Source organism: Zeus faber (genome assembly GCF_960531495.2).
Source record: "Zeus faber genome assembly, chromosome: 16".
Taxonomy (NCBI): Eukaryota; Metazoa; Chordata; class Actinopteri; order Zeiformes; family Zeidae; genus Zeus; species Zeus faber.
In genome coordinates, this window is record NC_137202.1 from 30,407,922 (window position 1) to 30,425,614 (window position 17,693).

The window sequence follows — 17,693 nt, forward strand, 5'->3', positions numbered from 1 at the left end:
ACTCATCTCTTCCCCGTGGCGTTGCTCTTTGCCGTCAACACATGACGCACGTACTAAAGTCAGCATTAGCATGAGGGCGGAGCCACGCGAGCGAAAGCAGGAGCAGAAGTTGAGCGCTGGTCGCTGCGACCGACCAATCAGAAGGCAGGATTCCACAGACACGAGACACTGATGTGACACGCTGCAGGGCATGCTAGTCACTGTGCTACGACAGACATGATACCTGGTTCCCAGGTGCGGTCAAGACAAACAGTTGGTCAGAAAAGGGTGGAGACACTGCGGGGCTGTCGTCACAATTCAAACCAATCAGATTGTGATGGGGCGGAGCCTGACGACAGGGGGCGGTGCCTGGTGCTGGTGCTCACCTGTGTTGTTCTACCGGTAACGTGCCGCTCGGAGTCCAGCGACGTGACCAACGGAGCAGAAGAACCAGTCGAATTCCGACAAGAAAAATGAGCAGAACGTTTCCCAGGAAAACAGTTGGAGCTGCTGCCACCAGACGCAGGGAGCAGGGAACAGGAAGTAAAAGTGGACGACATCCATACAACGCCCAACGAGCCACTGACCGCTCAGAGGCCTCACACTCATCCATTCGCCCGCCAGGTGTCTTGCTCAAGGACACCTCGGCAAATCTGCCGGGAGGAGCCGAGGATCCGACCGTCAACCCTCCGGTTGCCAGACGACTAGGCTTCCGCCGGAGCCACTGCCGCCCAGTAGCAGGGAGCAGGAAACAGGAAGTAGGAAGTGGTTTGGACGTACCGTCGTTGCAGAGCGGTCCTCCGAACGACGTCATGCTGCAGTCGCAGCTGAAGCCCTCCCACTGCTGCAGACACACCCCCTGGTTGGAGCACGAGTCCTCCTGGCAGGTGGTGCTGGGCCCTGCAGGAAATACTGCACTGAGGAATACTGCATGTACTGATGAATACTGCACTGAGGAATACTCCATGTGCTGAGGAATACAGCACTGAGGAATGCATGTACTGAAGTATATTTAGTATACGCTGTGTAAACCGTATATAAAGTACATATAGTATATACAGTTAATACAGTATATACTGTATAAACTGTAAATGATATATACTGCATTTAATGTATATATTGTAAATACTGTATATCTTGCATATACAGTATTTGCTGTATTTACTGTATATACTGTATGTACTGTACTACATACAGTATATACAGTATTTACTGTATATATTGCATTTGCAGTGTATACAGTATTTATTGTATATATTACATTTACAGTATATACACATTATTTACTGTATATACAGTATTTACTGTATTTACTGTGCACAAAATATATCTAGGAAAAGTACCACAATGACATTTGTTAATACATTTTTTAGTTAAAGTACAAATGTTTTTTTTACTTTGAAATGTAATGAGGTAAAAGTCTGAAGGTTGGATGTGGGTGGAGTGGAGGGTTGGAGGCAAGTGGGGGTGGGGGTGGGGGGTGGTACCGGTCAGTCAAAGCCCATCAAGGAAGCTTCTGTCGCCAAAAACAGACCCACAGACGGAAGGGATTGAGAGGAAGACGGAGGATGAAGAACGGAGTGGAGTGATAGAGGTGACGGAGGTGACGGAGATGACGGAGGTACTTTTAACAGAAAGAACTTATATCCTGTTGATGAAGTAGGAAAGCTGTTGTGGTACTTTCCCTTGAACAAGTGGAGATGTATTTGTATTGTATGGGTACTTCCTCCAGCGCTGGTTGAAGCGCGGGTGGAGCACCCACCCACCTTCACAGCCCCTCTCGATCTGGCCCACGCAGTCCAGGGCGTCGGACAGGAGGTCGGGCAGGCGGCCGTTCAGGTCCAGGGAGGCCAGGCAGCCCTGGAAACCCTCCCTGGCGTGGACCAGCTTGGGCAGGTCCTTGAACATCTCCTTGGCCACGCCCCCGATGTACAGGTCCCCTGTGGGGCGGGGACAGCCTTACTGCAGCTCTGCCCCGGTGCATTGTGGGTACAGGCACGGAACAGGCTGGAAGCCATGACAACACTGACCCCTGGTGGAGCCTTTGGTGAAAACAACACTGGAAAATGAATAGAAGCTGAAAGTAGAATTCATAAAACCCTGTATATTATTATTATTATTAATATTATTATTATGATCATTGTAATTATCGTTATCATTATTACGATAATTATTATTATAATTCTCATTATGATAATGATTATTATTATTATTATTATTATTATTATTATTATTATTATTATTATTATCATTAATATTATTATGATCATTGTAATTATCGTTATCATTATTACGATAATTATTATTATAATTCTCATTATGATAATGGTTATTATTATTATTATTATTATTATTATTATTATTATTATTGCTTTCTTGTGTGACATAGTTAATAATTTTCCCATGATTTAAATTATATCTTTATTTTTCTTCCAATTTGCTTTACACGGCAATTTTGGACGTTTCATCCATCTCTCCATCAATCTGTCTGTCCGTCTGTCTGTCTGTCTGTCTGTCTGTCTGTCTGTCTGTCTGTCTGTCTGTCTGTCTGTCTGTCTGTCTATCTGTCTGTCTGTCTGTCTGTCTGTCTGTCTGTCTGTCTGTCTGTCTGTCTGTCTCTGTCTGTCTGTCTGTCTATCTGTCTGTCTGTCTGTCTGTCTGTCTATCTATCTATCTATCTATCTATCTATCTGTCTGTCTGTCTGTCTGTCTGTCTGTCTGTCTGTCTGTCTGTCTGTCTGTCTGTCTGTCTATCTATCTATGTTTCCATCCATTCACACATCTATTATTGATACTGTGAACTATTGAATATTTCATTGAATATTGAATATCATTCATTGAACAGTGACATCACAAAGTTGATGAATCGAAGCGAGTTCCTAAAAATCCATAAAAACCTTTGATTTGATCCTTTTCACTCATTTCATCTTGTTCACGATTCTATGAATTCAACAAATGATGATTTGAAGCCGGCGGCTGCAGCAGAGGCATCACATCCTCATTCAAACAGAAGAAGAGAAGGAGAAAGCTGAGGCGCCAGGGGCCGCTCCACGCACCCTTGAGGTCCAGGTTCTTGGCCCCCGTGGTGGTCTGCGTGGTGGTCTTGGTGTCGATCTTCACCGTGTGCAGGTTGTTGGTGTCTCTGGAGACCATCACGTTGTGCCACTGGTTGTCGTTCAGCGCTTTGTTGGAGTTGCCCTTGATCAGGTGAGCGCCGTTGCCCAGGTCGGACACGTAGTGCAGGTACCTGGGGAGGAGCGGGGCGGAGTCAGCACCAGGGGCCACGCGTCCTCACCTGAGGCCACAGCACATTCGCTCATTCATAGTTTGATAAATGGAATTCGCATGAAGCGTTTGAGCAGGAAAACGAAGCAGAAACAAAACACAAGTGTGTTTATATTTTGACTATTATTTTTGCAATGACTCAATGAATGTTTGCAGTTGAATTAGACACAAGAACGTCAGTAAGATAAGATACGAACGCAGCGAGGAAATCACATGTCAATCAATAGACGATATTGACAAACTCATTAATGGAGCAGTGTTTGTACCCTAATATATATGTTGATATATTTGACCATTTCTGTTTTGTATTTTTTCATTTGTCAATTTAATTTTAATTATTAATTATTATTATATTATTATTATTATTATTATCAATACATTTTCAAACTTTTGAGCCTGTTAAGCTTTTGTTGTTTTCATGCCAGTTGTCAGTGGAGATCCTCTCTGTGACTAATGGACTCATTCAGCTTTTTAAGCCCTGACACATAAACTCTGACTGTGTCTTTGTATTTGTCGGCAGCAGTTACCGGTTTGTTCCCTTTCAGCTCAGAACACAAGACATTGTGATGAAATAATTGCTGTAAAATATATTGCAGAACATTTTGAGCCACGCTTTGTGAGTTTGTTCCGCTCCGTGCGGTGGATACGTTGGGTCGCACCCCGACCGCACTCCGACCGCACCCACTACAACCCGACCGCACCCCGACCGCACCCCGACCGCACTCCGACCGCACTCCGACCGCACCCACTACAACCCGACCGCACCCCGACCGCACCCCGACCGCACTCCGACCGCACTCCGACCGCACCCACTACAACCCGACCGCAGCCCGACCGCACCCCGACCGCAGCCCGACCGCACCCCGACCGCAGCCCGACCGCACCCCGACCGCACCCCGACCGCACCCCGACCGCACCCCGACCGCACCCCGACCGCACCCCGACCGCACCCCGACCGCACTCCGACCGCACTCCGACCGCACCCACTACAACCCGACCGCAGCCCGACCGCACCCCGACCGCAGCCCGACCGCACCCCGACCGCACCCCGACCGCACCCCGACCGCAGCCCGACCGCACCCCGGCCGCACCCAGCCGCACCCCGACCGCACCCAGCCGCACCCACTAGAACCCGACCGCACCCCAGCCGCACCCCGGCCACACCCTGACCGCACCCCAGCCGCACCCCGGCCGCACCCCGACCGCACCCCAACCACACCCCGACTCACCCTTTGACCAGCTCCACCACGATGAAGTCGTTGCCGTCGCCGCTGTTGAAGAGGATGAGGCCGTCGGAGGAGGTGGTCTTGAACTGGAAGAAGAGGTGCATGGAGTAGTAGGCCTGCAGCGCCGTCAGCGTGACGTAGCTGGAGCGCGACTTGAAGGTGACGGGGTCGGCGATGATGCTCTTGAAGCCTATCAGGGCGTTGAGCTCGCAGTAGTCGATGTCCCCGTTCTTGCAGAGGTCGATGTAGGACATGCCGTTGAAGGACAGGCTCTGCAGGTGACCCATAAAGTTGGAGGGAACCGTGGACATGAAGCGCTTCTCCGTCACGATGCCCGTCTCGATGTTGTGGAACTCCAGCTGGGTGTGGTCGCCCGCCATTTGCCCTTTGGATGGGACCAGAGTGAGGGATTGTGGGTAAATAAATACTGCATTCTGGAGCAGATCACAGCCTTCAGTAATACTACCAAACAACAACACAAGGAGGAGGTGGAGGGGGAGGTAGAGGTTGAAGAGGAGGAAGAAAAGGAGAAAGTGGAGGTGGAGGTGGAGGAGGAGGAAGAGGAAGAGGAAGAAGAGGAGGAGCTGGAGGTGGAGGAGGAGGAAGAACAGGAGGAAGTGGAGGTGGAGGTGGAAGAGGAGGAAGAGGAAGAGGAAGAAGAGGAGGAAGTGGAGGTGGAGGAGGAGGAAGAGGGAGAAGAAGAGGAAGTGGAGGTGGAGGCAGAGGTGGAGGAGGAGTGTAAGTCGTGCAGAAGTTCTGTCCGGAGGCTGTGTCAGGATCCTGCCTTGGTGCTCTCTGGCCTGTCTGGCGTCACTGCACACCTGGCCCCAGTTACTCATCTCACCACCTTGCCTGCCGGCCCCTGGGCCCCCACTCCCTGCCGGCCCCTGGGCCCCCACTCCCTGCCTTGATTCCCTGTCTGTCGACACGTTAAAGCCCTGAACCAACTCTCCAAGCCTTGTGTGTCCTGCGTTTGGCTTCACTTGACCACATCCAAACATGCTGTTTGTGTTGAGGTGGTCTAAGAACCAGGACCAGAACCAGGACCAGGACCAGGACCAGGACCAGGACCAGGACCAGGACCAGGACCAGAAACAGAACCAGGACCAGAACCAGGACCAGGACCAGAACCAAGACCAGGACCAGAACCAGAACCAGAACCAGAACCAGAACACGAACAAGAACCATGACCAGAACCAGGATCAGGACCAGGAGCAGAACCAGAACCAGAACCAGAACCAGGACCAGGACCAGGACCAGAACGAGGACCAGGACCAGAACCAAGACCAAGACCAGGACCAGAACCAAGACCAAGACCAGGACCAGAACCAGAACACGGATCAGGACCAGGAGCAGAACCACTGTTGGATCTTCATGTTGTTTGATGAATGACATTAAACTGGGTTGTAATGAGTCCTGTTCAACATCTCTGCTTCGCTGTGTCGGCGTCTTCCACTTCTGAAGGACTGGAAGGTTCTGGAAAGTTCTGGAAGGTTCTGGGAGGTTCTGGGAGGTTGTGGGAGGTTCTGGGAGGTTCGGAAGGTTCTGGGAGGTTCTGGAAGGTTCTGGAAGGTTCTGGGAGGTTGTGGGATGTTCTGATAGGTTCTGGAAGGTTGTGGGGGGTTCTGGAAGGTTTTGGAAGATTCTGGGAGGTTGTGGGAGGTTGTGGGAGGTTCTGGGAGGTGGTGGAAGGTGGTGGAAGGTGGTGGGAGGTGGTGGAAGGTGGTGGAAGGTGGTGGAAGGTGGTGGGAGGTGGTGGAAGGTGGTGGAAGGTGGTGGAAGGTGGTGGAAGGTGGTGGGAGGTGGTGGAAGGTGGTGGAAGGTGGTGGGAGGTGGTGGAAGGTGGTGGGAGGTGGTGGAAGGTGGTGGGAGGTGGTGGGAGGTGGTGGAAGGTGGTGGAAGGTGGTGGAAGGTGGTTGGAGGTGGTGGAAGGTGGTGGAAGGTGGTGGGAGGTGGTGGAAGGTGGTGGAAGGTGGTGGAAGGTGGTGGAAGGTGGTGGGAGGTGGTGGAAGGTGGTGGAAGGTGGTGGAAGGTGGTGGGAGGTGGTGGAAGGTGGTGGGAGGTGGTGGAAGGTGGTGGAAGGTGGTGGGAGGTGGTGGAAGGTGGTGGAAGGTGGTGGAAGGTGGTGGAAGGCCTACCTTCAGCCGGCAGCAGATCATCCACCGTCAGCGTCAGACTCTTCCCTCTCCTGAACACTCGCACCGTGTGCCACTCGTTGTCGTTCAGGTTCTGACCCAAAAAGATCGTCTCCGGACCTTTACCTGCAAGACAGTCCACAGCAGTTACACACACACACACACACACACACCACATGCACACACACACACACACCACATGCACACACACACACACACACCACACACACACACACCACACACACACACACCACATGCACACACACACACCACACACACACACACACACACACACACACACCACATGCACACACACACACACACAACACATGCACACACACACCACATGCACACACACACACACACACACACCACACACACACACACCACATGCACACACACACACACACAAACACCACATGCACACACACACACACCACATGCACACACACACACACACACAAACACCACATGCACACACACACACACCACATGCACACACACACAACACATGCACACACACCACATGCACACACACACACACACACACCACATGCACACACACACACACACACCACATGCACACACACACACACACACCACATGCACACACACAACACATGCACACACACACACACACACACACCACATGCACACACACACACACACACACACACACACCACACGCACACACACACACACCACATGCACACACACACACACCACATGCACACACACAAACACCACATGCACACACACAAACACCACATGCACACACACACACACCACACACACACACACCACACGCACACACACACACACCACATGCACACACACACACACCACATGCACACACACACACACCACATGCACACACACACACACCACACACACACACACCACATGCACACACACAAACACCACATGCACACACACACACACCACATGCACACACACACACACACACACCACACACACACACACACCACATGCACACACACACACACCACATGCACACACACACACACACCACATGCACACACACACACACCACACACACACACACCACATGCACACACACAAACACCACATGCACACACACACACACCACATGCACACACACACACACCACATGCACACACACACACACACACACCACACACACACACACACCACATGCACACACACACACACCACATGCACACACACACACACACACACCACACACACACACACACACCACACACACACACACCACACACACACACACCACATGCACACACACACACACACACACCACACACACACACACCACATGCACACACACACACACCACATGCACACACCACACACACCTCATGCACACACACACACACAGCCCCAGACAGACAGAACAAAAATATCATTGAATTAAGTACGGCAGTAAATTACTTTAATATTAGTAAATAGTAGTAAAGTATGGCAGTAAATTACTTTAATATTAGTACATAGTAGTAAAGTATGGCAGTAAATTACTTTAATATTAGTACATAGTAGTAAAGTATGGCAGTAAATTACTTTAATATTAGTACATAGTAGTAAAGTATGGCAGTAAATTACTTTAATATTAGTACATAGTAGTAAAGTATGGCAGTAAATTACTTTAATATTAGTACATAGTAGTAAAGTACGGCAGTAAATTACTTTAATATTAGTTCATAGTAGTAAAGTATGGCAGTAAATTACTTTAATATTAGTATATAGTAGTAAAGTATGGCAGTAAATGACTTTAATATTAGTACATAGTAGTAAAGTACGGCAGTACATTACTTTAATATTAGTACATAGTAGTAAAGTACGGCAGTACATTACTTTAATATTAGTACATAGTAGTAAAGTATGGCAGTAAATGACTTTAATATTAGTACATAGTAGTAAAGTATGGCAGTAAATGACTTTAATATTAGTTCATAGTAGTAAAGTATGGCAGTAAATTACTTTAATATTAGTACATAGTAGTAAAGTACGGCAGTAAATTACTTTAATATTAGTTCATAGTAGTAAAGTATGGCAGTAAATTACTTTAATATTAATAAATAGTAGTAAAGTATGACAGTAAATTACTTTAATATTAGTACATAGTAGTAAAGTATGGCAGTAAATTTAATGACTTTAATATTAGTTCATAGTAGTAAAGTATGGCAGTAAATTACTTTAATATTAGTACATAGTAGTAAAGTATGGCAGTAAATTACTTTAATATTAGTACATAGTAGTAAAGTACGGCAGTAAATTACTTTAATATTAGTTCATAGTAGTAAAGTATGGCAGTAAATTACTTTAATATTAGTACATAGTAGTAAAGTATGGCAGTAAATTACTTTAATATTAATAAATAGTAGTAAAGTATGACAGTAAATTACTTTAATATTAGTACATAGTAGTAAAGTATGGCAGTAAATTACTTTAATATTAGTACATAGTAGTAAAGTACGGCAGTAAATTACTTTAATATTAGTTCATAGTAGTAAAGTATGGCAGTAAATTACTTTAATATTAGTAAATAGTAGTAAAGTATGGCAGTAAATGATTTTAATATTAGTTCATAGTAGTAAAGTATGGCAGTAAATTACTTTAATATTAGTAAATAGTAGTAAAGTATGGCAGTAAATGACTTTAATATTAGTACATAGTAGTAAAGTATGGCAGTAAATTACTTTAATATTAGTACATTATAGTAAAGTAGGGCAGTAAATGACTTTAATATTAGTTCATAGTAGTAAAGTATGGCAGTAAATTACTTTAATATTAGTACATAGTAGTAAAGTATGGCAGTAAATTACTTTAATATTTGTACATAGTAGTAAAGTATGGCAGTAAATTACTTTAATATTAGTACATAGTAGTAAAGTACGGCAGTAAATTACTTTAATATTAGTTCATAGTAGTAAAGTATGGCAGTAAATTACTTTAATATTAGTTCATAGTAGTAAAGTATGGCAGTAAATTACTTTAATATTAGTACATAGTAGTAAAGTACGGCAGTAAATGACTTTAATATTAGTTCATAGTAGTAAAGTATGGCAGTAAATTACTTTAATATTAGTACATAGTAGTAAAGTATGGCAGTAAATTACTTTAATATTTGTACATAGTAGTAAAGTATGGCAGTAAATTACTTTAATATTAGTACATAGTAGTAAAGTACGGCAGTAAATTACTTTAATATTAGTTCATAGTAGTAAAGTATGGCAGTAAATTACTTTAATATTAGTTCATAGTAGTAAAGTATGGCAGTAAATTACTTTAATATTAGTACATAGTAGTAAAGTACGGCAGTAAATTACTTTAATATTAGTTCATAGTAGTAAAGTATGGCAGTAAATTACTTTAATATTAGTTCATAGTAGTAAAGTATGGCAGTAAATGACTTTAATATTAGTAAATGGTTGTAAAGTATGGCAGTAAATTACTTTAATATTAGTTCATAGTAGTAAAGTATGGCAGTAAATTACTTTAATATGAGTACATAGTAGTAAAGTATGGCAGTAAATGACTTTAATATTAGTACATAGTAGTAAAGTATGGCAGTAAATTACTTTAATATTAGTACATAGTAGTAAAGTACGGCAGTAAATTACTTTAATATTAGTACATAGTAGTAAAGTATGGCAGTAAATTACTTTAATATTAGTACATAGTAGTAAAGTATGGCAGTAAATTACTTTAATATTAGTACATAGTAGTAAAGTACGGCAGTAAATTACTTTAATATTAGTTCATAGTAGTAAAGTATGGCAGTAAATTACTTTAATATTAGTTCATAGTAGTAAAGTATGGCAGTAAATGACTTTAATATTACTAAATGGTAGTAAAGTATGGCAGTAAATTACTTTAATATTAGTTCATAGTAGTAAAGTATGGCAGTAAATTACTTTAATATTAGTACATAGTAGTAAAGTATGGCAGTAAATGACTTTAATATTAGTACATAGTAGTAAAGTATGGCAGTAAATTACTTTAATATTAGTAAATAGTAGTAAAGTATGGCAGTAAATGACTTTAATATTAGTAAATAGTAGTAAAGTATGGCAGTAAATGACTTTAATATTAGTAAATAGTAGTAAAGTATGGCAGTAAATGACTTTAATATTAGTAAATAGTAGTAAAGTATGGCAGTAAATTACTTTAATATTAGTTCATAGTAGTAAAGTATGGCAGTAAATGACTTTAATATTAGTACATAGTAGTAAAGTACGGCAGTAAATGACTTTAATATTAGTAAATAGTAGTAAAGTATGGCAGTAAATTACTTTAATATTAGTACATAGTAGTAAAGTATGGCAGTAAATTATGGCAGTAAATTTAATGACTTTAATATTAGTACATAGTAGTAAAGTATGGCAGTAAATTACTTTAATATTAGTTCATAGTAGTAAAGTATGGCAGTAAATTACTTTAATATTAGTTCATAGTAGTAAAGTATGGCAGTAAATTACTTTAATATTAGTACATAGTAGTAAAGTATGGCAGTAAATGACTTTAATATTAGTACATAGTAGTAAAGTATGGCAGTAAATTACTTTAATATTAGTAAATAGTAGTAAAGTATGGCAGTAAATTACTTTAATATTAGTACATAGTAGTAAAGTATGGCAGTAAATGACTTTAATATTAGTACATAGTAGTAAAGTACGGCAGTAAATGACTTTAATATTAGTAAATAGTAGTAAAGTATGGCAGTAAATTACTTTAATATTAGTACATAGTAGTAAAGTATGGCAGTAAATTATGGCAGTAAATTTAATGACTTTAATATTAGTACATAGTAGTAAAGTATGGCAGTAAATTACTTTAATATTAGTTCATAGTAGTAAAGTATGGCAGTAAATTACTTTAATATTAGTTCATAGTAGTAAAGTATGGCAGTAAATTACTTTAATATTAGTACATAGTAGTAAAGTATGGCAGTAAATGACTTTAATATTAGTACATAGTAGTAAAGTATGGCAGTAAATTACTTTAATATTAGTAAATAGTAGTAAAGTATGGCAGTAAATTACTTTAATATTAGTACATAGGAGTAAAGTATGGCAGTAAATGACTTTAATATTAATAAATAGTAGTAAAGTATGGCATTAAATTACTTTAATATTAGTACATAGTAGTAAAGTATGGCAGTAAATTACTTTAATATTAGTAAATAGTAGTAAAGTATGACAGTAAATTACTTTAATATTAGTACATTATAGTAAAGTAGGGCAGAAAATTACTTTAATATTAGAACATAGTAGTAAAGTATGGCAGTAAATGATTTTAATATTGGTAAATAGTAGTTAAATTTGGCAGTATATTACTTTAATATTTGTACATAGTAGTAAAGTATGGCAGTAAATGATTTTAATATTAGTTCATAGTAGTAACGTATGGCAGTAAATTACTTTAATATTAGTAAATAGTAGTAAAGTATGGCAGTAAATGATTTTAATATTAGTTAATAGTAGTAAAGTATGGCAGTAAATGACTTTAATATTAGTAAATAGTAGTAAAGTATGGCAGTAAATTACTTTAATATTAGTAAATAGTAGTAAAGTATGGCAGTAAATGACTTTAAGATTAGTAAATAGTAGTAAAGTATGGCAGTAAATTACTTTAATATTAGTACATAGTAGTAAAGTACGGCAGTAAATGACTTTAATATTAGTACATAGTAGTAAAGTATGGTAGTAAATTACTTTAATATTAGTAAATAGTAGTAAAGTATGGCAGTAAATTATGGCAGTAAATTTAATGACTTTAATATTAGTACATAGTAGTAAAGTATGGCAGTAAATGACTTTAATATTAGTACATAGTAGTAAAGTATGGCAGTAAATTACTTTAATATTAGTACATAGTAGTAAAGTATGGCAGTAAATTATGGCAGTAAATTTAATGACTTTAATATTAGTACATAGTAGTAAAGTATGGCAGTAAATTACTTTAATATTAGTTCATAGTAGTAAAGTATGGCAGTTAATTACTTTAATATTAATAAATAGTAGTAAAGTATGGCAGTAAATTACTTTAATATTAGTTCATAGTAGTAAAGTATGGCAGTAAATTACTTTAATATTAGTTCATAGTAGTAAAGTATGGCAGTAAAGTACTTTAATATTAGTACATAGTAGTAAAGTATGGCAGTAAATTACTTTAATATTAGTACATAGTAGTAAAGTACGGCAGTAAAGTACTTTAATATTAGTACATAGTAGTAAAGTATGGCAGTAAATTACTTTAATATTAGTACATAGTAGTAAAGTACGGCAGTAAATTACTTTAATATTAGTACATAGTAGTAAAGTATGGCAGTAAATGACTTTAATATTAGTACATAGTAGTAAAGTATGGCAGTAAATGACTTTAATATTAGTAAATAGTAGTAAAGTATGGCAGTAAATTACTTTAATATTAGTAAATAGTAGTAAAGTATGGCAGTAAATTACTTTAATATTAGTACATAGTAGTAAAGTATGGCAGTAAATGACTTTAATATTAATAAATAGTAGTAAAGTATGGCATTAAATTACTTTAATATTAGTACATAGTAGTAAAGTATGGCAGTAAATTACTTTAATATTAGTAAATAGTAGTAAAGTATGACAGTAAATTACTTTAATATTAGTACATTGTAGTAAAGTAGGGCAGAAAATTACTTTAATATTAGTACATAGTAGTAAAGTATGGCAGTAAATGATTTTAATATTGGTAAATAGTAGTTAAATTTGGCAGTATATTACTTTAATATTTGTACATAGTAGTAAAGTATGGCAGTAAATTACTTTAATATTAGTAAATAGTAGTAAAGTATGGCAGTAAATGATTTAATTATTTTAGTTAATAGTAGTAAAGTATGGCAGTAAATTACTTTAATATTAGTAAATAGTATTAAAGTATGGCAGTAAATTACTTTAATATTAGTATATAGTAGTAAAGTATGGCAGTAAATGACTTTAATATTAGTAAATAGTAGTAAAGTATGGCAGTAAATGACTTTAATATTAGTAAATAGTAGTAAAGTATGGCAGTAAATTACTTTAATATTAGTACATAGTAGTAAAGTATGGCAGTAAATTACTTTAATATTAGTAAATAGTATTAAAGTATGGTAGTAAATTACTTTAATATTAGTACATAGTAGTAAAGTATGGCAGTAAAGTACTTTAATATTAGTAAATAGTAGTAAAGTATGGCAGTAAATTACTTTAATATTAGTACATAGTAGTAAAGTACGGCAGTAAATGACTTTAATATTAGTACATAGTAGTAAAGTATGGTAGTAAATTACTTTAATATTAGTACATAGTAGTAAAGTATGGCAGTAAATTATGGCAGTAAATTTAATGACTTTAATATTAGTACATAGTAGTAAAGTATGGCAGTAAATTACTTTAATATTAGTACATAGTAGTAAGGTATGGCAGTAAATTACTTTAATATTAGTTCATAGTAGTAAAGTATGGCAGTAAATTACTTTAATATTAGTTCATAGTAGTAAAGTATGGCAGTAAATTACTTTAATATTAGTACATAGTAGTAAAGTATGGCAGTAAATGACTTTAATATTAGTACATAGTAGTTAAGTATGGCAGTAAATTACTTTAATATTAGTAAATAGTAGTAAAGTATGGCAGTAAATTACTTTAATATTAGTAAATAGTAGTAAAGTATGGCAGTAAATTACTTTAATATTAGTACATAGTAGTAAAGTATGGCAGTAAATTACTTTAATATTAATAAATAGTAGTAAAGTATGGCATTAAATTACTTTAATATTAGTACATAGTAGTAAAGTATGGCAGTAAATTACTTTAATATTAGTAAATAGTAGTAAAGTATGACAGTAAATTACTTTAATATTAGTACATCATAGTAAAGTATGGCAGTAAATTACTTTAATATTAGTACATAGTAGTAAAGTATGGCAGTAAATGATTTTAATATTGGTAAATAGTAGTAACATTTGGCAGAAAATTACTTTAATATTAGTACATAGTAATAAAGTATGGCAGTAAATTACTTTAATATTAGTACATAGTAATAAAGTATGGCAGTAAATGATTTTAATATTGGTAAATAGTAGTTAAATTTGGCAGAAAATTACTTTAATATTAGTACATAGTAGTAAAGTATGGCAGTAAATGATTTTAATATTAGTATATAGTAGTAAAGTATGACAGTAAATTACTTTAATATTAGTACATTATAGTAAAGTATGGCAGTAAATTACTTTAATATTAGTACATAGTAGTAAAGTATGGCAGTAAATGATTTTAATATTGGTAAATAGTAGTAACATTTGGCAGAAAATTACTTTAATATTAGTACATAGTAGTAAAGTACGGCAGTAAATGACTTTAATATTAGTACATAGTAGTAAAGTATGGCAGTAAATAACTTTAATATTAGTACATAGTAGTAAAGTACGGCAGTAAAGTACTTTAATATTAGTACATAGTAGTAAAGTACGGCAGTAAATGTGATTTTGTGGTGATGACAGTGGAGGGGACTCCTCAGTGTGGATGTTTGCTGTGGTTCTCTTTGTTTCCACTGGGGGGCAGCAGAGCTGCAGCTCAGTCCTAGCAGCACGTTTCACTCAGGGAGGAAATACAGAATGTGATGGAATCAGCAGCAGGAAGCATCGGCAGCACCTCTCACGCTGCTCCACAAACAGCGTTTCAGCACAAGAACCCAGCCACACCCAGACACCTTCATTGTGAAAGCCGCCCCGGAGTTCTGGATCAGGACCGGGTCGCACCCAGACGGGTCGGGCTCTCCATATGTTCAGCCCCGGGAGCCTGTCTGACCCAGGTCTGACGCTCTACCGTCCCTGGAGGCGCCGAGGACCCAGCGCAGGACGCTCTTCCGTCGGGCGCTGAGGCTCCACAGATCTTCAAAGCACCGTGTATGCAGATCGGAGCGGGAGGCGCTGTTCTCAGACGGGCCGGAGGGGAGATAAGGAAAGAGATGTGACATTATGGGATGGAGCTAAACTTTAAAGGACGCTTGATCCTTGCCTTCCATCACTCGTCTCCACCGCTCTACAAGAGGAAGGAGGGTTAGGGAGGCCTGGACCCGGATCTGAACTTGGACCAGGGGCCCGGACCAATACCTGGACCTAGACCGGGGGCCTGGTCTGCGGGGCTGGAACCAGGACCGGGGCCTGGACCAAGACCTGGACCGGGGCCTGGTCCTGCAGGGCCAGGACCAAGGTCCAGACCTCCAGACTGCGAGCGTCTTCCGGTGCACAGTGCTCTCCAGAGGTCTTAAGGTCCAGAGGTGGCCCTGAACCTGACCACGTGAGGCCAGCTCTGCCGTGGAACACCGCGTGATCACAGGGGAGCGGCAGAGAGCAGGTGCACGCCGCTCTATCTGAGGTGACTGAGCAGTGACCTCCACCCGCCTGGCTGCCACCGGACCTGGGGGAGTGTGGAGCCGTGGTCCAGACCAGGAGATGTGATTATCCAGTCAATCGGCTCTGTCTGGCTGGATGAAAGCTGCACCCGGGGCGACCGGGCCCAGGTGAGGCAGGGCCGGTCCATTACCGCTGGATTACCGTCCACGGACGTCAAAGCCCGCCCACGTGCACGGGGCGGGTTAGCGCCGCGTCCGCAGAGCGACGGGTGGAATCAATGCGTCGCTAATTGAAAACTCGATGTGAAAATACTGAAACGCTAAGAGGTGACAGGAAGTTAAAAAGTGCAAATGATGACGATCGATTCCGGGACAGTATTCCATGTTATTAACATCGATCTTTAGAGTCTGTTGTCACGGTGACTGACTCCAAGCGCTTTTTAAAAAGCCTCCAATCACACGGCAGCTCATCCTGAACGAGAGCTTCCTGCTCTGATGCCGGAAGGTCCGACAGCACCACACGCCTGGAGGGAAAGAGCAGACCCTGGACCAGCACCGCCCTCAGCTCCAGGTTCCTCCGTCAGATATCCTCAGTCCGGAGGTTTTGCTCGGTGTCGCTCGGCTTCTGCTAGCCACATCCCCTCAGGGGCCCCGGGGAGCCTCGGCCCCTCAAAGGCAGCGAAGTGTTGCCACAGTAATTAACAGGACAAGACGGGAAGAAGAAACATCTCTTCCTGCAGAGAGGTTCTTCTGGTTCTTCTGGTTCTTCTGGTTCTTCTGGTTCCTCCGGTTCCTCCGGTTCTTCACGCTGAAGGAGGACAAACATCTCCGCTGGTGTGTTCCCACATGTGGAGCGACCCAGTTCTGACCAGATGCTCCGTGGTGGGGACGGAACACATCAGCTGTGGCACAACACATTCAACACTGCATGGTTCATGAAGAAGCCTTTTGTTTTGTAGAAGCGTCTTCACATTACTACAGCAATACCACGTAGTACTACAGTACAACAGTACAACAGCACCACAACACCACAGTACCCCAGCACCACAGTACTACAGGACTGCAGTACCACAGCACCATAGTACACATTATTACAGCACCACAGAACCACAGTACCACAGTACCGCAGTACCATAGCACCACAATACCACAGTACTACAGTACCACAGTACAACAGCACCACAACACCACAGTACCCCAGCACCACAGTACTACAGTACTGCAGTACCACAGCACCATAGTACACAGTATTACAGCACCACAGAACCACAGTACCACAGTACCGCAGTACCATAGCACCAGAATACCACAGTACTACAGTACCGCAGTATTACAGTAGCACAGCACCAGGAGCGGTGGGCGTGGTTCCTCCCAGGCGCTAGTGGCTGCTTTGACCTGGATCTGTCCACGTCGTCCTCACATGAAACAACATGAAGGTTCATCTGGAGGAACATCTTCCATCCCCATATAATAATACAGAATAATACTACAGAATAATAGTACAGTATAATAATACAGAAAAAAATAGAGAATGATAATACTATGTAACAGGGAGTCGATCCGCTTCCAGGAAGTGGTGACATGAGGAACCAGCTCCACATCCGTCCAAACAAACAACAACATTTCAACTCCACAGTAGGCATCAGAGGCACGGCGGCCATTTACACACACACACATCAACATATACTCACACACA

At 40.8% G+C, this 17,693-nt stretch overlaps 1 protein-coding gene across 4 annotated transcripts in view; it reads right to left on the bottom strand.

Moving 5' to 3' along the window:
• The window catches only part of LOC307242258 (neurexin-1a-like), a gene marked incomplete at its 3' end in the record, with an annotated part of 222,905 nt that overhangs the window by 91,241 nt on the left and 113,971 nt on the right, over positions 1 to 17,693 (bottom strand). For all 4 annotated transcript variants that reach the window (XM_080016644.1, XM_080016643.1, XM_080016642.1 and 1 more), the window contains 5 exons: positions 6,629 to 6,751; positions 4,494 to 4,875; positions 3,036 to 3,226; positions 1,746 to 1,919; positions 760 to 879 (listed from right to left, as the gene is read on the bottom strand). In XM_080016644.1, coding sequence (XP_079872770.1) covers positions 760 to 879; positions 1,746 to 1,919; positions 3,036 to 3,226; positions 4,494 to 4,875; positions 6,629 to 6,751 — 990 coding nt within the window. The remainder of the gene's footprint in view (positions 1 to 759; positions 880 to 1,745; positions 1,920 to 3,035; positions 3,227 to 4,493; positions 4,876 to 6,628; positions 6,752 to 17,693) is intronic.